The following is a 23,226-nucleotide window of genomic DNA, read 5'->3' on the forward strand; positions in this document are numbered from 1 at the left end:
CTCCGTACAACAAGCTTGCAGCCCACTGGTGAATGTAGACCTTTCTCTGTGTCAAAGTTACACTTTCAAGGGAAACAACTGTATATTTAACCTTTATGTGGGTGATACAGGTTAGTACTCGCTGCTAGCTGGTGTAATGACAATAAAAGTGTCCCGTGTCAAGTGATTGTCTTTGTGTCACAAAGTATCAAGCGTTAAGCTGGCTAGCTGCTTAGCATAGTTAGCTTACTAGCGAATGTCAATAACAAACACGCCGGCTACTTTGGTACAGCTGTAGGTAGTTAGCTCGCATTTAGCCTCCACAGCAATGTTCAGACTGCAAATTGCTTTGAACATTGGCCTAGTAATTTACCTATTTACACAGTTGCATGTAATATTTGCATTGTTTCCTGCGTCTGTGAAGGTAACATAGTATACACTAACTTTACCATGTTGACAAATGATGGTAACGACAAATTCATTGTATTTATTTTCTTTTTGACTTTGATTGAATACTTTATTAGAAGTTTGCATAGGAAAAGGTACAGGACAGTACAGTTCACTGATACAAGTTCAACTAAAAGGATAAAGACCACAAGCTTCTGGGCTTGTTTGCATTATTGGGGTCCCTTTGTACTCACTTAACATTGAACATTAAATGACAGACAAATAAGACACAGACTTGTTGGTTGATGCCATATTTTTGTTTTGTTTGTAGATGCTGTTTGGATGGTTTGGGGCGAGAGATGACTGAAAACCAAAATATATGATCAACAGAAGTAACGGGTAAACTTGGGGGTAAGGAAGTGCTGGTTGGTGGCATATGTTTGAAGAACCTGGGGTCCACTCAGATGTGTTTATAATGTGTGGTCGTCATGGTTTCCTGCAGGTTTCAGAAGTCTGACCCATGCTTTCCGATGAGCTCGACTCCAAACCTGAGGTGACCTGCCCTCCTATATTCCCTACATTTGTTTACCCTACATTTATCTCACATTTGAGTCTAGGGTTGTAACTGTTGTTTATTTTCTTTATTATTCTAGAGATTACACTTTATTGAGTAGTCTAGAAGCTTTCTCCCCCCCCCCCCCCCCTTCTGAACATTAACATGACATGTATATAGCTTATCGCTTACTCGAGGGGTCTTCAACGTTTTCAGGCCAAGGACCCCTTAGTTGAGAGAGAGATAAAGCGGAGACCCCCACTACCTGTTCAGAGATTCCATATAGTTTCATTGTTTGACAGCACTGTCCTCAGTATATTTTGGATTCATGTCAATTTCAGATATTTAACCACTTGAACCGTTAATATTTAATAAACTTGACCTTTCACTCTGTACTAAGTACAGAGTGTGTTATGTGTCTGCTCTTTTTCCCCTCTACACCAAACATCTCGGCCGAAAATAGCCGATCTACACTGCGAGGCATTGTGAGCTTGTAGATCGTCTATTTTCGGCTAACGTTCTTGGAATATGGACGCTAGGGTTCAAGTGGTTGATATGAAAAAAGAGAAAAAAGGTTTTATCACACAAAGATTTGGGGACCCCCTGTAGTAACTCTGAGGACCCCCTGTTGAAGACCCCTGCCTTACTCTGTTTCTCTCTTCAGCTGCTGGTGCAGTTTGTACAGAACGCCTCCATCCCTTTGGCCCAGGGTTTGGAGGACTTAGAGTCCAAGCACTCCTGCTTGCCTCTGCTGGCAGCCACTGGGAGCTCCCTATGCAGCCCACTGGAACTGACAGGTGTGTGTTCATTTAGACCTTTCAGCCCACTGGACCTGACCTTTGTATGACCATTTAGAATCTAGACCTTATGGTTCTCAAACTTTTAGGTCTCCCCTTAACTTGGACAGTATACAAACCGAATGGTCGGTAGAGTCCATTTCATAGAAGATGGCAGAAAGATGACAAAAAGTACAGAGCAGTACAGATGCAATAGGGGAAAAAACATTACAATAACTTGGCAGCCCCAGTGCAATGACTCTGAGGAGCCCCTATTGAATACCCATGGACTCATGCTCACAATGTGTTGCACCGTGACATGTTGTGAGCTTGTAGATCAGCTATTTAAAAAAACACTAACAAATTGTACATTCATTCACAACATTCATTATGACATGTAGAAAAGGTTAGGGTCTTTCTCTTTGTGTGTAGTTTGTCCGTCTCATAATTCACTCAGAATATGGTTCTGAGTACGGTTAATAACTGTCCTAGTGCATTTCCATGCGTACACAGTTTGGCTCTGTTTGGCGTGGAATGCTTCAAACTGTGCCTGCCTAGTCAGCACGGTGGTCGGTGGCATAACTGCTCAGCCAAAGCCATTCGATAGGAGGCTGTAATGACATAGATATTCAATGAGGTCATGAAGTGTGAAGTCAACACAAAATTCATGGCTGAATATTTAATGCCAGGCAGTTGAGGAGAGGCAACAATTTGTTTCCAAATCTACAACTATTCATAGAAAACTACTGTCATTGTCACCTTGTCCTAGGCTATAGACACTGAATTGCCTGTTACCACATCGTTGATTACAGGCTATTCAGGTAAATAGCTCAGGTTTTCACCAGACAAAAAGGTCTTGTGTATAATACAGACGGATTGGCACTCTGCAATTCATTTGAATTATAATGTGAAACTAGTGATCTAGATCAGGCTTATTTGAATTTGGACTTTAGCCACAACTTTTAACACATGGAGTGCACGCACGCCCACTTAACGTTCCATGCGTGGAGTGCCAGGAGACCATTAAGACACCTACAGCTTAGCTGGTTACCATGATAACCTATAGCCCTAGCGCTCCCGCGGCCGGGAGTGAAGGGAAAAACTCAAGGTGTAAGGTATTAAGAAGAACGCATAAAGATTATAAAACCATACAAATAAGAATATTGATGAATAAAATCAAACCTCGGTTCGAAGTGGAGCGGTGAATCTGAGCAGCTATACCCTGTGTGTGTGTGTGTGTGTGTGTGTGTGTGTGTGTGTGTGTGTGTGTGTGTGTGTGTGTGTGTGTGTGTGTGTGTGTGTGTGTGTGTGTGTGTGTTGAGTGTGCCTGGCCTGCACAAAACAGCGCCCCTCCTTTAACTAGTGTGTTGTGTGTGGCCACTCAAGGTATTGCCAGGCTACGGACACGGCCGGCCAGCCACCCACCCACATACATACCCACGGATATACCTGTCTATTGGGAGCGCTTTCACCGCTCCAAAAAACACAAGCTAAAAGAACCAGTAAGACTCCCTAATCGGGAGATACGTGACAGACAGACAGTGGAGCTTTTCATAGAAACTTGTGGCCTGACGGTCGCAATAAATGGGGATTTCCTTGGGGTTAGTGCACTGACCATATTTCATTGCTGTCGGGCTGAATGAAACCATGTACATCATGTCCAAAACAGGAAATGGGGTAAAAGAACCTCACCTGTGTTCCATTGGATCCGACGTTATTAGTCACGAGCACACTACTCTTCATTGGTTGTCCCTATTTTGGTCATGTCATTATAGGCATTATCATTTTTAAATGTGGAGATACAAGATGTCTGCCCAACACCGACAATATGCTCCTGATCAGTCACAAAGACCTGCATTTGAATAGCATGTCTCCCCCAATGTAATGTCCTCTACACTTGCCTATAGAAATAAAGCTTCAATAGTGAAAGATTAATCATAAAAACAGGAATAAAGAATGTCTTGGAGTATCGCTGGATGACAAATTATTTGCAATTGCAGGGGCAGTCGAGGTAATGGCATAGTCAAGACATTGTTATTTTTTTATTGCATTTTATTCTGTATCTTTATTATACAATTGAGCAAAAGCCGCATCCCACTTCCAAGCCTATCTTTATTATACAATTGAGCAAAAGCCGCATCCCACTTCCAAGCCCATTCACGCCTACTTTGCATCCACTCCAACTCAACTTCAACTCAACGGTAGGGAGAACGTACGGAAAAATACCGCCCACCTCTATGCCGATTCGCTAACCGCCCCATTCACTGCAGCCGAGAACACAGCCTGCCCTGCAACGCATCCTGCTCCCCCCTCCCCCCTCCCCCTTCCCCCCTCCTCACACACTCAGTCACTCTGAGCAGACAGCAGAGGGGGAGACCTCTGATAGACAGAGGCTAAACTAAAGCTGCCTGAAAAAAAGTTGTTTAAACAGCTTGGAAACCATTCGCTGCCACTGGATTAATAACTGATCATCAATACATCTCAAATAGGGATCTACTACCTTTGGATGTTCAATTGGAGAGGACAACAGCAACACATTGAAATCCACGTTTTTAGGCTCCAACCGCTTACAATAGATCCAGAGAAATGCGATGCGATGCGTGATCATTTGTCTTCTCTTCAACACTGCGCAAATTTTCAAGCTATCCTAGGCTGTGTAACGTTAGGTTAACGAGCTCGTTGACCCTCATTTGACATAGGCAATCGGCACAGTCTGGCTTGTGCTGCGTGTGTCAACTGAATGCATTAGCCCAGATATCAAGTAATCATGATCTCCCCCTCATGCTAAAATGACTTTAAGTTCCACTTCTCCCCAAAATGTATTTTCCATCATGAATGACAAGCCAAGCCTGTGTTTTATTACACAGGCTACACAATAATGGTAAATAAAGTAGCTTACTCTAAAATAATCCATCCATCCATCCATCCATCTTCAACCGCTTATCCAGCATCGGGTCACTGGGGTAACAGTTCCAACTGAGATTTCTAGAGTTCCTTAATAATAATAATTCAAATAAACAATACTAATGATTATAATTGCGACCGTCAGGTCGCAGTTACTATGAAAACCTCCACCGCCTGTCTGTCCGTCAGTCTGTCTGTCACGTCACATCACACTTTTTTGCCCCTATCCATGTGAAATTTTCCACACACAATCCTTGTCTGCCAATCCACAACCTCCACCCTTCCAGGGACCCCCGCAGTTCCAGGGACCCCCGCCAAATCTTTTAAAACACATTTTTGAATACTGCTCCTACAGTTTTTGCCCTAAAATCACACCAATCGCTACACAGTATGTCTACACTTATCTCATCGACATGGATCTGTCCCATATAGCGCCACCATCAGGTCGATTTTTTAACACATTTTTGGACCTAAAATCACGCTGCGACCTGACGGTCGCTTATCATACATTCATAAATACATACAGTACATACTGTATAAATGTATCCGCCTTATTCCACCTTTATCTATACATTTCCACAACAATATACAGACAGAAATGGCATATTTTGGACATAGTTCGATTCGTGATTAATCATGATTAATACATTTTTAAGCTGTGATTAATCTGATTAAAAATTGTAATCATTTGACAGCCCTGGATGGATACATAGATAAAGATAAAGATTGGAATCTCGGAATCTCCATATCAGTTGCATCACTAACAATAATTAAAAACTAACAATAGTCATAATAATAATAATAATAATATCTGGAATTTACATAATACTTTTACAGTTCACTACAGTAAGGCACAGAACAGTACCATAAAGTACAGTACACTACCATACAGTACAGTACAGTACAGAAGATACAGTACACTACAGTACAGTAAGGTACAGCACAATACAGTACAGTAAGGTACAGTACACTACAGCACAGTAAGGTACAGTACAGAACAGTACAGTAGATACAGTAAGGTACAGTACAATACAGCACAGTAAGATACAGTACACTACAATACAGTAAGGTACAGTACAATACAGTGCAGTAAGGTACAGCACAGTAAGGTACAGTAAGGTACAGTACAGTAAAGTGCAGTAAGGTACAGCACAGTACAGCACAGTACAATACAATAAGGTACAGTACAGTAAGGTACAGTACAGCACAGTAAGGTACAGTACAGTACAGTACACTACAGTAAAGAAGCGGGGGTGGACTCTAGATGTGAGCGGCCCGAAGGGCCGCGAACCTCTAGTTCAGATACAATGAACAGAGAGTCTGGAAAGTCAGGAGAGAGAGAGGAGATGACATGCAGTAAATGTCGATACTCAATTCAATTCAACCGTAACAAAAGTTTTTGTGATTTTTCCTCCCAGACGGCGGCCTCAGCCATGAGCCCGAGAGCACTCCTTCCCTGTCGGAGTTCGGGGGCGTTTCAGTGCGAAGCCCCATGGTTGTCCATGCCCACTCCCATCCGAGGAGCTCCCCCAGCCCTCCGCCCATCCTCCATGACCTACAGCAGTCAGACAGCACCTCTTATGTCCTGCTAAACCTTGCCAAAGGTGAAGCAACTTTAAAACACAAAGAAAATCCCCATGCTTATATAATCTGTGCAGTTGCTGTCTGACAAGCTCTCTCGATTAACTGTGATTCTGTGAATCCTTTTCTTCGTTTACTAATTTCTTGCAGCGGATGCCGCTGTTCGCTAGCCTATGGGTCACCAATTATTGAAGAAAGGACTGAATCTTAACGCAGTGACTTAGCAGTCGATAGTGATACAGAGATGTATGGATGGGTACCGAAATTCGGTTAAGTAGGAGCCGATAAAGAAATGGCGGGTACCTGTTGTTACCCATAAAAATGATTTCATTTCGGTTCTGCATATCGGTTCTTAGACCCGCTACATACCGTTCAAACGAAGGCTTCAATCTTCAAAGACATAATCGACTATCTGTCAGGACCAGACCTTACTTAACGTGAAATGGTGATTCAACATTCACGATTCAGACAGGTTGCACGTCTAATATGACGAAACATTTAAGACAGCGTGGCAATCATCTGAAAGAGTGTACGATGTGGTGTTTGTCCCCGACCCCCAAACCCCTGAACTGAAGCCATTGAAAAACGATTAATTTGCACTTTCAAATTATGAATTAGCATTTAAACAAAGCTATACAACACAAATTATGTTTCTGCGTAAAAACTATTCATTAAAAGTCTTAAATTGACTGAGGCTTAAAAGAATCAAATTACTTTTGTTAAATAAACATTCAACCTTGACATTTTTAACCATATTGGAACCGAAATCGGGAACCGCTAGTAACTGGAACCGATAAGCAGAACCGGAACGGGACAAATAAAAATCCCAACGATACCCATCCCTACTGAGAGAAGGCAGAAATGAGTGAGAGTGGGAGAGGTCATCTGATTAACCCGTTCTGTGCCACTTCATTTCAGCTCCCCTAAGACATGTCCGTTCAGCTCTGAGGGTTTCAGATAACCATGGAGCTGGCGGACACGGGCGTACTTCCTTGAAAGAGAGAGGGCAGTGATGGTCAAGCAGATTAAATAGTGGCGAGGAAGGAGGAGGTTGCAGACTCAGTTGAGAGGGAGGGGAAGGAAGGAATCGGGGTAAGGGAGAGAGGAGAGGATGGAAGACGTGAGAGGCGTTTAAGGACCTCATGTAACTGAGGTATCAGTTTGAGAGTGGCTAGTTTTAGGTGGGAGAGAGTCAGAGAACGTTTATGAAGTGGTAATGTGTGGGCGGCTGTGGCTCAGGAAGTAGAGTGGGGTGGCCAATGATCCGTGGGTCGGCGGTTCACATCCCAGCTACTCCTGTCTACATGTCGAAGTGTCCTTGGGCAAGACACTGAACCCTGCGTTGCCTCCAATGGTGTTAGCTTGACAGTTGCCACCATTGGTGTGTGAATGTGGGAAGTGAGGACGCTGGCGTTGACTGTTCGCCGCTTCACCTCCCAATGTATGAATGAATGGACCATTGTAAGCGCTTTGAGTTCGCAACTTGCTTAGAAAAGCGCTATAAAAATGCAATTCATTATTATTATTATTATCATTATTATAATCAGAGATATGTAGGGGGTAACAGAGGTTAGAGGGAGAGCATACTCTAAAGAACCCCATGTCCAATAGCTCTATGAGTAGGAGGAGAAGGAGATAAGGAGAGGTCGAATGAAGACAGAAGAGACCTAACAAGAAGATACTTATCTGCGGATAGGTTGAACTTTTCCATTAGAATGCGGGGAGTGCCATCTTCCGCAAAGGAGCCGATAAGAGAATCTTATTCTTCCAGGAAGTCCCCAAGTGGACCCGGGGGACGATCGAGCACAATGATGCAAAGAGGGGAAGATTGTGTTGTTGTGATAGCATGAAATTCAAATGTGGAAATGAAAAGCAGAGAAAGATTAGAGAGAGAAATTCCACTCGGGAGATACACGTCTGATTGTGTGCAGTACTCTGCTGCAAGCGCTGAGCAGAGTGCACATTTCTGCCAGTATGCTGGCCCTAATGATACTGTCTCATAAATAAACTGTCTTTCTCTCCTTCCTTCTGCATCTCTGTCCCCCGCTGTGTATGCAGTGTGTTGCTGTGTGTAGAAGAGGCTGTGTGTCATTCTGATCTTTAGATAATAACACGCATAATAGCAAAACTGTTGACAGTGTTCCACTGAAATGAATGTAATCCAGTAATCCCTTCCTCAACATGTTTTTGTTAAATGGTTGTCATTAATGTTAAAGTATACCGTTAGTCCTAGTAGTCGGAGTGGGTTAAACTTGGCACACCCCCTGTTTGATTCTTTAAGCATTAGAACGTAGGCATTACAGCTCACTATTTGTTGTTGACTGCCGCTTTTTCTATTTGTGACGCTCCCTCTTCATCTTCAGCCATCAGCTCCTCGTCAGAGCCACTGATCTTCTCCGCAGATGGAGCAGGGGAGGACGACGACGACGGGGTCTCGTCCGGGGACTATGGGATGGATGGCAGCGCTCCCTGGTACCTACGGGTGCAGGAGCTGGCGCACGACAGCCTGATCGCTGCCACGCGGGCACAGCTTGCCAGGGATGCCAGGGCCAGCCAAGATGCCAGGGCTGCAAGCGTCAGTAGCAGTAAATGTCTTCTTTTTATCTTAATCAGTACAAACAGATTACCATTTAAGTGTATCTATGGGGGGGGGGGATACATTGTTAATAGTGCAATTAGAACGTAATTTGTCAAAGCTTTTAAAAGCCGTCGTAGGCTACGAAAGCGACTTGATGGAATCTCGGGTGCAGCAGCAAGTGTATTCTGTGCCACAGTCTGGCTCATACAGTGTGTAGGCCCTGAGCTAATGCAGCAGACCAAAAACATTGTCTCACAGTACTTTGGTCTTTACACTGCCTTCAGTGCAGTGTGGAGTGGATGTCTGCGGCACAGCGTGCCTTAGTGCAGTGTGGAATAAAATGTTCAGTCCCTGAGCTTGTATAAGTACCCCTCCAGCCGCCAATGATTAAATTATGTCCTGTAGGTCCCCCTCAGCATCAATGTGTCTGTTACAGACAAACGTTACGACTGACTTGGCGTCGGTGTGATTCCTGCTGATAAATGCCTTCCAAACGGCAGGACTTCGTGGCAGTTTAAGGAGAGAGAGTGATTGCATTCCATATTCAGCATAGTAGACTTGTCATGTATTATATCGTCGCTGTTGAGCAGAAACCTTGTATGTCCAAATAAAAGGGGAATGAAAAATGGATCCAATGTTATTATTTAGTCACAAGCGCTTGTTAATACTTTTCATTGGTTCAATATTTATAAAACCCACAGGCACACTCAACCACTTTCACTTAAAAAAAAAAAAAATAGCTGGTTTACAAGCTCGTTGTGAGCCTGTAGATCAGCTATTTTGCCACATTCCCTCAGCACCACTATGACACTACTTGCCTTAATTTAAGTAAAAACCATAAGAAGTTTAAATACGGAGATACAAGGTTTCTGCCCGATAGCGACAATGTACTAACCCTTTAGTGGGTCTGAGATTGCCCCAGATGATTGGTTCTATGCAGCCAGGCTCCGGACTCCCATGGAAATCCTCATCTTCTCAATCTTCCTCCTCCGGCTTCTCTCTCCTCCGGCTTGCCTAGGCGACCACACTCACAACTTCACGCCAGACGGGGAGAAGCAGCGCGAGCTGTTGTCTCGGGTGAGCCGCCCACTCTCCAAGCAGATCCTTCGCTGTTCTTTCGAGGGCTGTTGCAGGACGTTCACCTGGCCCGCTCACCTCAAATACCACCTCAAAACACACAGGTAAGAAGAGGGACTGTCTGGAGCGCAGAATAGGCTCATTATTACAACGTTGGGTTCGGTAGGTTTGGGCATTTAACCGAAAACATATCGAACCCCATATTTAGAACCAATAACTGACTAATGCCTCATTCACACTACAGATATATAGTTGAACGTTTTGCTTGGTAATTCAATGTAATCTCAATGGAAACCAGCTTTAAAGATGCAGGAGATCCTCAGAACAAAGCTTTGAAAGCTTTAAAGCTGGTTTCCATTGAGATTACATTGAATTACCAAGCAAAACGTTCAACTATATATCTGTAGTGTGAATGAGGCATTAGTCTTGCTCGTGTAGATTAATCGGATACGTTTTTTTTATGCTTTTTTCTTTTTTTTATTCAGTATATATATCAAAGATGTTTTATAATCGTCAAATTGATTAGTCTGATTTAATACGTTGTTGTGCAATGGTGGCGAACAAAAAAAGTGAAATTAACTGATCTGCGTTGTGAGCAAATTCTATTTTCACTATGCGTTAAAGATACTGCATACCGTTAGCCTCGTAGCATAATTGCTCAAGTCATATTTTAATGTTTTTGGACAAGAAGAAAAAACACAATCGGCTTATTTATAAGCCAATAATGCCTATCAGAAGAATGCTTGTTACATTCCATTCCTTTGACTAATGATAGAAAAGGGCTATCACCCACCATAATGCAATTGCTTAAAAAACAAACAACATTTGACATATTTACCAAAACTTTGTATTTATTTATCAGTTCATCTTGCATAACACAGTTCGATTTTTTTATTGTAGATGTTGAATCAAATTACCACTACTGAATCGACCGCAACTTCCCCAATTTAAAAAAAGAAAATGAAAACACATGACTATAATAACTTCAATTTAATCTCCTGATATATATATTGTATCAAACACAAACAAGGTGGATTGAATTGACTGTGTAGAATCATTAACGGTCAAGTTGAGGAGGTTGCTGGCAGTAAGACTGTTTACACATTCTTTGATTTGCTTGTGGTTGCAGCAGCTGGCCGGCCGGGCAAACAGAAAACTTGCATCAAAGCGGAGGAGAAAGACTGCTTATGTGCATTTTGTGCAATGCAGGAAGCTCTGATCTTGTTCATTGTATCAGTTTTGGGAAAATCTATTTGCGGTCAGCCTGCCTGATAATGTGGTGAGCGGCTGTAGATAAGCCTTTATGAAGGCAAAGTAAAGCAGTGATTAAAGTTTTCAGTTACGACGACTGATTCCAGTCATTTAGAATCCATAGAAGCCAGCAAGTCTTCTATGGAAGCATGTTGCGCTGCGATCTACTAGCTCTCAATCTTTGACACATTGAGAGCTGTTTTTGGAAGATTGCAGCATTTGAAGTGATCAACTAGCAAAATGTTCAGAAGCGTTTTCCATAAAATCTTAATGGTCTTGGATATTTCATATAAAAGCCAAAGGTTAAAGCCTCAATCTGTGATTTCTTCACCTGGTGGTTGGCAGTATGTAGAGCAGCAGGAACGATATTACTAAAACATTTTACATATTGTGTTAATTTTTAAAGGGATCCCTGGCTAATACGACAAATATGCCTTAATACATTATAATTGTACAATGTAAAATTAAAAACACCTTAATTATTTTATTTCTTCTAGAAATAGCTAATCTTGCACTCAATAGGGGAAATGCCCGTCGCAAGTTGATGATGTCATAAATGTCATGTGTTATCTATCCGCGTGATTCCTAAACCCACCTGGCTTGAGTTAAGACCCGCCTCGCGGAACCGCGAGGACTTCAAGGAGTGGCTGAAATCCCTGCCTGACACATGGAGGGTGGATAAAGTCAGAGGCATGAAGACTTGTACTTGAGAAAAGCCTGCATTTGCACAATGCACAACTATTAATTTCTCACTATGGTGCTCAAAATAAACTGTGCTAAAAAAAACTTGAAACTGACTTAATTGTACTGTGCTTAAAGGGAAAACTTTGTAACTTTGCTAAAGAGAAAAACGTACTGAGAAAGCTATTAATTTGTCACTACTGTGCTCAAAATAAAAAACACTTACTGAATTGTTATGGTTTGGATATGGCTTTGGGCCTATTATGCTGTGTGTATTATTGTAATGGATCAGTAGGTAGTAGGTAGGTACTAGGTACTTTGCACTTGAGCGAGCAGCACTAACGTTCATGGGCACTTTCATACTTAAGATTATCGAGAGGAGGCGGGTCTTAACTCAATCCTGGTGGGTTTAGGAATCACGTTATCTATCCCTATGGAATTCATGGCATGCATGTGCAAATAAAAACAAACGTAATACTTCCTATGGTTAATATGAGCATCAAATCAATATTTCAAATGTTTGTGTTTTTTGTTTTTTTTTGCACATGCATGCCATACAATGACACGTGACATATATGACATCAACTTGCGACAGGTATTTCCCCTATTGAGTGAAAGATTAGCTATTTCTAGAAGAAATAAAATATTTAAGGTGTTTTTAAGTTTACATTGTAGTTATAGAGGACAATTATAATGTATTAAGGCATATTTGTCGTATTAGCCAGGGATCCTTTTAAGGGAACAGCGCTAGTGTTTCACAAATCACACATTAGGACTTGGTCATACATTTCCCTGAGATTTTATTTAGCTTTGATCGATTATATACGTGTGCTTGTTGTTTGCTTTTGGGGCATTGAAGGAACGACCGTACGTTCCGCTGCGGGGCAGAGGGCTGCGGGAAGAGCTTCTACGTGCTGCAGAGGCTGCAGGTTCACATGAGGACCCACAACGGAGACAAGCCCTTCATCTGCAAAGAGAAGAACTGCGGCAAGAGGTTCACCACTGCCGGCAACCTGAAGAACCACAAACGCACGCACACAGGTCAGAGCCACATACACACCATACAAGACTTTACTATCTGGCTATTAACAGATTGTATTGAAGGGATGGCTCCTTGGGATGCAGCATCTCATTTTTGAGGGTGTCCCATAAAAACAGAAATACAGATACATTCATACACGGATGGCTTGCTCCAGAGCCATCTATTGGAGTCACTGGGTATGCATAAAAACAAATGATAAAAAAGAAGGAAAAATACAAAAAAGGAGAAAAATAAAGAAAAAAGGGAAAAAATAGAAGAAAAAACGTATGCCAAATAATGACACTAAAATGAGGGCAATGTTCCTGAAGCACTCTTGAATTAACTTTTATACTTGTATTTCTGAGAGCCATTTACCCCAGTTTCATTAAAATTCATCTTCACGGTTTCTCAGAAGTAATTCTTTCCATCTCTTTGATCTATATAACTGTTATTTTCCAGTTGTTAACACATTGACCGCCATTTTAACATACCTCCGTACTCCCACCTGCCATTCGTCTCCATAGACTTCCATGTAATTGGGTGTGCACGGATCATGCACACCCATGCCTAGATAATGCACCACGTGTGTCCACATTGCTCACAGCTTTCAAACAAAAAAATCCGAATGGAAATCCGTTCAGGCATTCATGAGATAACAGCCACTATGTTTAACAAAGATGGCTGCCAAAATGGCTGCCATGCTTGAAAGATGGGGTTGCTATGGGGGTTAAACATGCAATTTCGCGATTGCTATCATGCCTACTCCATTTTTTGGGGTCAAAATTTTTTTTTGAAAAAAAAACTTTTTTGAAAATTATTATTATTATTATTATTTTTTTTTTAATTCTCGGGACTATCGGGCCTGGCGGGGAAAGACATTGGAATAATCTCGGGACTATCGGGCCTGGCAGGGAATGAGTTAATGTACAATGGTTTTACATCCAACCAACGCCTATCTGAACCTTTTACGGGTTGGTGAGATTGATGCCGAGGTATTTGATACATGCACCCTTTGTAGGGTTAACGTTAACATTATCAGGCCATGCCATACAATAAAAGTAACCTAACTGTTTTGGACATGAGGTTTCGACCCGACAAAGACGATAATATATATGTTTGTGTGTGTGTATGTGGTTACTTCCAGGAGAGAAACCTTTTCTGTGCGAAGCAGATGGTTGTGGGCGATCGTTTGCAGAATACTCCAGTCTACGAAAGCACATGCTCGTACATTCTGGTGAGTGGGACACACTTTTCTTAATAAGCCCGAGGAGGGCTGAGGAGCCCTCTCTCACGTTGACAGAGCTCTGGAGGACCTCACATTTCAGAATTACAAGTGAATATGTGTCTGGGAAAGAACGCCAACCGACATCCTGAAGTGCGGGTACGTGTTGTTAGTCATAACTCTCCAAGGGGGGCTATGTAAAGATGAGGTCTTAGGTTTTAGAGCTAAAGGAATACCCAGGATTTATTCTATTAAGTACACATACACACACAAAAAATACACCAGCTACGGCAACATTCCCTGGACCAAACAATGAATACTATAACATCTGCTCTAAAAATACACTGCGTTCTCCTCACTGGCAGCCTCTCGCTGCACAACCATTTGGAGAGCCTCGTAGCTGCAGACACATATAGACATATATATAAAACGGAGCCTAGCCGTATACAGTTGAAACACTTGTCTGTAGTTCAACCACCATCCAATTTTGTCAGTGATGCCACTTACCAGCACCCAGTGATGCCATCACTAGATAAAATATAGCAGATCTACTATACTATTTTGTGCAACAAGGTATACTGTGGGTCTAAAGTGGTCTCAACCAATTTAATGTTCGATTTAGTTTCTATCTGGTGGAAACCTATATCTCTAAAACTGTTACTTTTCATGATTCATATACCAAAATATCGAGACTACCAGATTGACAAGCTCAAAACACAGCGTAAAGCGGCGCGTTTTGGGCTTGTAGATCTGCTTCTTTTGATGTTTTTGTGTGACGCTGTAGTGTGGTCAAATCAATAAGGGCGCTAATTTACGAAAAAACACAAAAGTAAAAATTTGGAGATAAGATGTTTCTGCCTGACTGCAATGATTTGTAATGGTGAATGTAGGCAATGGATGTAGTCAATTGAAACCAGTTCTTACAAGTACAGTAATAGAGCATCGCAGTGAGGTGTCGGAAGCAAACTTGCCATTCATTTTTACCATAGGGTTTTTCATTATCAGCCACAAAGTCCCCCTGTCTGCCCGGCAGATTATTGCACTTCAGCAGAACTCCGTGGGCGAGTGTCTTTCTTTTACAAATATGATGCACTGTGTTAAAGATGACGATAAGAGCGTCCACATAGATGACAATCACTACATGTCAGGCCATATGCTGGCCTGGATAACTAAACTGAGCGTGATTTAAGGGATATATTTCAGGAAACAAGTGTCATTCGCAATGCATTCTGGGAGTGTAGTTTCCGCAATTTTGAAAATAATGATGTACACAGTCTTGTATCCTGCCCTTTTTTTCAGCTTTCTAATTGATTGTTGCATGCGAAAAAAATTGAATATTGTGTGTGTGTGTGTGTGTGTGTGTGTGTGTGTGTGTGTGTGTGTGTGTGTGTGTGTGTGTGTGTGTGTGTGTGTGTGTGTGTGTGTGTGTGTGTGTGTGTGTGTGTGTGTGTGTGTGTGTGTGTGTGTGTGTGTGTGTGTGTGTGTGTGTGTGTGTGTGTGTGTGTGTGCGCAAACTCATAATAACCAGGTGAGAAGCCCCATCAGTGTGGGATCTGTGGGAAGACTTTCTCTCAGTCTGGCAGCAGAAATGTCCACATGAGGAAGAGACACGGAGAGGAGGGACTCACCAGTGAAGGCAGAGAAACAGGTTAGACACACACACACACACACACACACACACACACACACACACACACCTCAAACATTTATTTATGTCCACATAAGAGATACAATACAAGGACACAAATATTACAAGGTGCTTTAAGTAATGTACAGTAATCATATCTCGGACAAATATCCAATACCCACAAACCATTCAAGGGTACAAGTAACACCGCCTTCGCCATATTTGGCGACTACCAATAGTAGAAGAGATTGCACAGAATTTTGCAAGCTGTTTAGCTGCTTTTTTTGGCATCCCAAGTTGTTGGAAGCCTCTTACAACCAACCTATGTACGTGTCCAAGGCTGCCAAAGATGAACACAAATAGATTGCACCTATAGCCTAGCTCTGTGATGGTTTGTAGGAGCGGCTGGTATTTAATGACTTTAGTCATAAAGGCTTCCTCTAAACTAGAATCAAAGGTACAGGCCACTTCAAGAATGGAAAAGATTTGTCTCCTTCATTTACAACAACAACATCTGGTGTATTAGCGTACACACACATCTGGGGCCAGTTGCACCACCAGAACGTAAGTTCTGCCCTAAGTTAGGGAGTAAAGTCCTTACTAGAGGCTTAGTAACTACTTGTTAGTTTGTAACTAAGTAAGTTACTAACAGGTGTTGCACCACGACTGCTTAAGGCATAACGTAACTAGTAATGCATAGACTGTTCCTAAAGTAATGTATAGTCGCATAAAATGACGTCATAGCTCCCGAATCCAATGAAAACGAACTGTTTCTAGTAAGGAAATAAAGCTTGTATCGTATTTTGTCAACAGAGACCTCCGTCTCTCCACTGGCATGTACACAAGTCACTGATATGCGTGCACAGGGCGAGCACATCCCTGCGCAGCGCACTGCCCTGCAAACGGATTGTATCACAAATTATATTGGCCTCATACATTTTCCCTCGTTGTGAAGTAACGCAGGGCAACGCATATTTGGAGACACAGGGGAAGAGAGCGCACCCTTCAATTCGCTGTTGTGCTGTATGCAGTGGTTGAAAAGTACTCAAATTACTTAAAAAATTATCAATCCTGCAATATAGAAATACACATCGTGAGCTTGTAGATCGGCTATTTTCAAATGGCCGAAATGTATATAGGGCTTAATGTATGTTTTAAACAGATGGGTCGTTTCATTGTTGAATTAATTAAATAGCCGAAATAATGCTGTCTGCCACGTTAGTAGTAGTGAAGTTGCTCTACTCTCCCATAGAGATAGGTTACTTAGTAAAGACTTAGTGCTGCCCAAGGGGTGGTGTAAATATTTAGTTGTTACTTAGAGATACGTAAGAACAAATTTGTGTGGTGCAACACCTGACATTTTAGTAGTGCGTAAGTCTTGACTTAGAAGCCATTTACGTTACAACTAGGCTACGTTATAACTTAGTAACAGCTGGTGCAACCCCGCCCTGGTGTATTAGCGTACACACACACACACACACACACACACACACACACACACACACACACACACACACACACACACACACACACACACACACACACACACACACACACACACACACAGGCAGTGTTGGGCATTAGCTGTACTCAGCCCAAGTACAGATGCTGTTTCATGGTTCTGTTACATCAAAGACTGCAGCATGAATTGTTCATGATGTTCTGTTCTTTAAATGATGAATTCTATTGCGCTCTCATTTTTCACATATTTGGCTCAGATTCCGCACAAGCCCTACAGGTCTGAAAAGGCATCTGTGACTCTGTGGCTGCACAGCAGACACAATTTCTTTTTTGAGTGTCTCAAGTGTATATGAGCTATAACAAGACACCCCTCATTACGCTTGTCTTTACAGAACTCATTCATTTCTCTTGCAGTCACTTGACAAAATTCCTCATGTTCAGTTTCAGAACAGAGCATTTTCTCTTTTGAAAAAGTTCTTAACATTTTGTACGCCAAACTCGTTCAGTAACGAGACAAGGCCACTGGAGGTCGCTGTGCCAAAACTCAGTTGTCTTGTCCAGAGACAAGACAAAGGGTTAACTTTGTTACGTGCAGCTGCATGCATGGTGCGTGCCCTGTGAGAGACACTGGTGCATATGTCATAACGTGACGCGCACAGAAGCAAAATGGAGCGTCTATGCTCCATAGACTTCTATTCTATGCTGAAACATAAAAACAGCTTTATCTCTGAATAAGGTACAAAGAACACCAGGGAAGCAGAGATCTGCTTGTTTTCACGGCGACACTATACCACGATGGTCGGCCCCGGTTTGGATTTTAGTTTCGCGAGCTTTTGTAAACAAACGGATCTTCTTCCTCAATCGTCAGGGACACTCACGTGCACACGCACGAAGCTTCCGAGGCTCTGTTTAATGCAATGGGAGTGGTTTTCTGGCTGCAGAGGCCACCGCAGGCAGAACTGTACACTTGGTGCACACACTCAAGAAGTCCCAATTAAGAACAATACATTTATTGTGCCAACCAAGTCCCCAGAGAACTGACTCTTTTGCAAGAGTGGACACGTTTCACACATTTATTTTGAGATTATTATTTGAGATAATTGCAAATTCACGAAACAAGTTTTGATCGATCAAACTTGTTTCTAAGTTTCAAAGATTTCGAAACATTTTAAAAAATGATCGAAATAACAGATCCCATCTGACGCGTTGTAAATCTATTTCCACTATTTTGTAACAGATATAGAGTACTGTACAAAATCTCGCTGTATTTTTGCCATAATAATTTATTTCGATTATTGGTATCGGTCATTACTTAACTCATACCCTGCCAAAAAAAAACGTTTCTATGATAAAAACGTCTTTAAAACGTCTTTTTCACTATGGACCTCCCTGCCAGACGTCTTCTGAACGTCTTTTTTAAAAAAATAATAAAAAAAAAAATATTTTTTTTTTGAAAAAAAAATTTTGAAAAAAAAATTTTTGGACCTCCAACAGTGTACTAGGCATGATCGCGATCGCGAAATTGCATGTTTAACCCCCATACCAACCCCATCTTTCAAACATGGCAGCCATGTTTGTTTACATTTGAAGAAAACATAAGGGCTCCTTTCTCCTGAATGCCTGAACGGATTTCCAAGCGGATTTTTTTGTTTGAAAGCTGTGAAAAGCATGCACATGCATAGTGCATGATCTGTGCACGAATGTGTGCACCAGCGTGCACACTATTTTTTTAACCCTTTGTTGGCGAACCGGCAATATAAGAGGTCATCCCACTTTAAATATGGCACCGACTGAGTTAATGTGATTCAGTTCTGTCACTCATATCTGCCCCGTGCTACTTTTTTTTACGAGGCCTTAAAGCCACACAATGAAATCACATAGGGTCTTACTGATCACCCTAACCTAACACTGTGTGATCACAAGCAGCTGCTTTCTTAGACCAGTAGTCTGTAATCCAACATGGGCAGAAAAATGTGTGTAGTCAGGCTGTGTAGAAAAAGGTCACATCTTCTTCATCACTTTGCCAGACTGCCACTTAATGTCTTGCTTTGTGTGTGGACAAGAGGAGCCTGGTGCCTGAGTGACCTTTCCTCTGGCGCTCCAGACGAGACTCCAGACGAGGTCTAATGGCACCCTGTTCCCACAGGCATGTTTAGTTGTGTGAAACATTTCAAATGAAATGGGGCCCCGAGCTGTGCCCATATTCCAGTGCCGTTTTTTTTTTGTGCAAGTATTTTAGAGATGAGAAACAAGATGAGCGATTTGAGGAGTGTTGTGAAGAAGAGGTGTGTGTGTGTGTGTGTGTGTGTGTGTGTGTGTGTGTGTGTGTGTGTGTGTGTGTGTGTGTGTGTGTGCGGGGAAAGGGGGGGGGGGGGGGGAGACTTGTCTGTCACTGTCTAAGCTTTTGGTCTAGACCAGTGGTTCTCAAAGTAGGGCCTATTAGGGACCCTTAAGGTGGTTCAAAATCGAACCCAACAGGCATTTAACTCTGAGAGTTCTGATGATGAGTTATGTTCTTGAATCTTAATATTCAAATATTTCAGAACCACTGGGCAGAGATGAGAGAAGAGACATCGGATGCACAACTGGTATTGAAAGTGCAGCAAATGAGTATTGTAACTGCTTCAAAACTTTCAGATATTCAGAAAGATTTTGTTGTAAAGTTCATCTGATCGATGCAGCATTTTATTACCATTTAGTTAAGAGTCATGATTGTATAAACGTGCACATTTTATTTGAGGCCTTTGCACCATTGGATGTGTGTGTGTGTGTGTGTGTGTGTGTGTGTGTGTGTGTGTGTGTGTGTGTGTGTGTGTGTGTGTGTGTGTGTGTGTGTGTGTGTGTGTGTGTGTGTGTGTGTGTGTGTGTGTGTGTGTGTGTGTGTGTGTGTGTGTGTGTGTAAATAATACAGCAGACTACTGTAGTTCTGTGTTTCCGGGCTGCGCTGATCCCAGTAAATGTGCCTTGAAAGCCCACGCTGAGAAGTGAAAATGCAGCCATCACAGTCAACTAAATGTATTTGTTTTGCAAACACATAAGGCGGTTAGTTTGTTTATCACTGTGCATGACATAAAATCCAGAGTCTTATGAACAAACTGCTGAGCTGCAGTCATCAGAACATAACAGGAGGCTGCACACAACACTCATTAAGCTCCCAGGGAAAATGAATCACAGGTAAACACAAAAAATATGATTTACCGGTAACCACTTAAACCTTATTACACTTAGTTGACGGGGACACCCAGGCCTCTATACTTTAGTCTGCTCCCTTTTTCCCTCTACACCAAATCTATTCACTGACAACAGCTGATGTACTAGCTCACAGCATGTCGCAATGCAGGTTTGGTAGGGTGGTCCATAATAATTTAAACTTATGTGGAGTGTGGGTGATCGGAGTCCCCACTATTGCAGTTTAAAATGGGTCTAGAAATCCCTAAATTCCCCAAGTGTCACTGTGGGTGATGTTGTATGGGCACATAAATGAAGCGTTGTGTGTGTGTGATTGACAGGAGAGGCTCTGACCCAAAGCAGCTTGTTGGAGGCTGATGGGGAGACAGGTGACAGCATGGTCACCATGACGACGACAACGGTAACGGTGGAACCTATGAACCTTCATCATGCGATGCTGAGAGCTCAAGGTAGGCGTGGGATCACATGTGGAGCATGGTGATCTAACTACACAGTCACAGCTCATCATACCTAGTATAACATGGCAGCCCACCTAAACAGTCCTGTCGTCATGCAGGAATGTCAATGACCATTTGAATTAATGTCTTTACCTCATTAAGATCTGAGACCGATTCTACAAAGGCCTTCACAATCAGTTAGTTGAAGTTCTCACACTTCAAAAATAGCAGATGTACAAGCTTGTATTTTCTAATGGCCAAAGCAAAAATGAGACGGGCACTTTCCCGGTAATGGGTTAAATACAATTTAATACATTTTGCATAGCATATTTCTTTAACACAACGGCAATTCAATGTACTCTTAACATAAAGCTTAAAATGCATTGTTGCCCACAGCACAGCATGTTGAGCTTGTAGATCACCTGCGTGCAGCTAAGTATAACTCAGGCGTTACTGTTGGTTTTGGCCTGTCTTGACTAGTTAAGATTAAACTAGGGCTTGTGAAAAATGCAAGCCAAATACTAGCAAAGTACCACGGTTTGCTGGAGTAGTGCCCATTTCCTTGGAAAAGTTACTCCATTTTGTCCTTCAGATTCCCCAAAATGACTTGTCAGCATTCCTCATTAAATCCAAGTAGCAGAGCCAGCCGCCAGCTTGCAGAAAACCCAAGGACAACTGTAGCAACACATTCCTGCAATGTGACAAGTGTCTGTCAAACACTGTTAACATTTCCCTTCAGCCAGCCAGGAATGAATGGATGTCTAAAACGAGGACCTCGCTGTCGTAGTTCAACCTCGACGAGGTTGTTACGAGCTGTTTCCCTCTTGTCACAGACACCTTTGATGTTTAGCGCAGCAAACCTTTTTAGCTCGAGACTCAAAAGAGAAATGTGGTGTCTGTCTGTCTCTCCCGCGACCCAAACTCAACCCAAACAGCTGCTCTACTGTAGATCTGCTATATTCATTTTTGCTTAAATGTCTCTTTGAATTTATGGATTTCTAGAATTCTTTTGGAAAATGTTTTTCTTTTTGGGGCTCCCGAACCACATTGTTTGGGAAACACTGGTTTCCTCTCACGGGTCCATGGCATTGGTCCTACAGCCCATTAGTCTGAAACTGGTGAATGCTAACCTGGTGAATTCTAACCCAAACCCTAACCAATGTAGGACTAATGAGCTTTCGGACTTATGGGCAGTCCCCTCCTCTCACACGGTGTCTGTCTGTTTGTTTCTGTCCAGGTTCTGCAGACTCTGTGGTGGTTCTCTCTCAACCTCATGAGCTGGTGACCATTACGACCGAGGGCCACGCCTCGTACGGAGAACAGGTCACTATAGTGACACTATAGTGTTGTGACTGTGGTCAGTCAAACAAAAGGAATGGACTTAACATGAAGACGTCTATCTGTAAATAGTTAACATTGACTTTCACCCTTGTAGATATATATGTAATTAGCTGCCAATAACGGTTTTATTTTGACAAAAAGCACAAAAAAGCTAAAGTTTGTACAAAATGACATTTCTCCTCAAGTTTCTTCTTTTTTTGTTTTTCTTTTTTTTGTTAAGAAAACAAAGTACTCCCAAAGAAATACAAAGACGGGTGTAAAAAATATGTTTTATGAACACATAATAATGTATAGATACCTGCATTTTCGTCATCATGTACATTTAAGGTTAACAGCGGTTTTCCTAATGTAAAATTAACAACTCTGAGTGCCATTTATTATTTTTGTTCCAGCGGTGAATAATAATTTATAAAATTACCACTTGAAATGTGCCAGACATATGCACTCTGTCCACGCCAGTGGTTCCAGGGACCCTCTGGGTTCCTTGAGGGGGTTCCAAATGGACCCCTTACAGGTCTGTAACTCAAGAGTTATGAGGGTCCTTGAAATAAAAAAAGGTTTGAGAACCACTCCCTCTACACTCATTAGTTAGCGTAAAGTTGTCACCAACAGTCTGTCCCATTGTTGCATGGAAATGATGGAGCACACTGTGATCCCACAGCGCCAGTCATCTTATGGAAGGGCTACACCACAGGACATCCATGGACCATGAAACTTCCTATCACATTCTGGCAAATGAGGACTCAAGTTTTTGCACCAGGATACTTACTGTGCGTGTATTAGCAAGACTGTCATGTTTGAGCCAGTGTCTGTGTAGTGCCTGGTTTAAACTTGGTTACGTGCTGGTGTTGTGCACAGAAAACAAGCCAGTCTCCAAACATCGAGTCGCACTGCGTGTTGTGAGCTTGCGGCTGGACTGTTTTCGGGCGTGTGAATCCAGCGTGAATAACTGATTAGAAAATGTGTCTGCAAAATATTTCAAAAACTATTCAGTTATTAATGCTTCATTCATATAGGTTGATTCTTTTATTAAAGGACCAGGTCACCTCTGGGACAACCAGATCTTATTTTATTGTTGTGTGGGACACGATCAACACAATCCTGAATAACTGTGTGCAATCTGTGTTTTTAGATATGTTAGTATTTCAGCATGCTACAACT

The 23,226-nt window shown here is 42.2% G+C and overlaps 1 protein-coding gene across 1 annotated transcript; it reads left to right on the plus strand.

The window, feature by feature from the left end:
- Nucleotides 1-23,175, plus strand: znf410 (zinc finger protein 410). The gene is made up of 12 exons (XM_080744443.1): nucleotides 1-110; nucleotides 698-777; nucleotides 869-919; nucleotides 1,584-1,716; nucleotides 6,018-6,203; nucleotides 8,544-8,765; nucleotides 9,777-9,939; nucleotides 12,627-12,808; nucleotides 13,933-14,022; nucleotides 15,539-15,658; nucleotides 20,608-20,736; nucleotides 21,962-23,175. The coding sequence occupies exons 3-12, from the start codon at nucleotides 887-889 to the stop codon at nucleotides 22,066-22,068; spliced, it is 1,365 nt and encodes a 454-aa protein (XP_080600569.1). The 5' UTR covers nucleotides 1-110; nucleotides 698-777; nucleotides 869-886; the 3' UTR covers nucleotides 22,069-23,175.
- Nucleotides 23,176-23,226: the final 51 nt, after the last annotated feature.

Source organism: Nannobrachium achirus (genome assembly GCF_963921795.1).
Source record: "Nannobrachium achirus genome assembly, chromosome: 16".
NCBI classification, from domain to species: Eukaryota; Metazoa; Chordata; class Actinopteri; order Myctophiformes; family Myctophidae; genus Nannobrachium; species Nannobrachium achirus.

Coding starts and splice junctions, on each gene's coding strand:
- znf410 (XM_080744443.1), top strand. CDS start 887: ATGCTTTCCGATGAGCTCGACTCCAAACCTGAG. Junction 9,940..12,626: donor TACCACCTCAAAACACACAG/GTAAGAAGAGGG, acceptor GGGGCATTGAAG/GAACGACCGTACGTTCCGCT. Junction 20,737..21,961: donor TGCGATGCTGAGAGCTCAAG/GTAGGCGTGGGA, acceptor GTTTCTGTCCAG/GTTCTGCAGACTCTGTGGTG.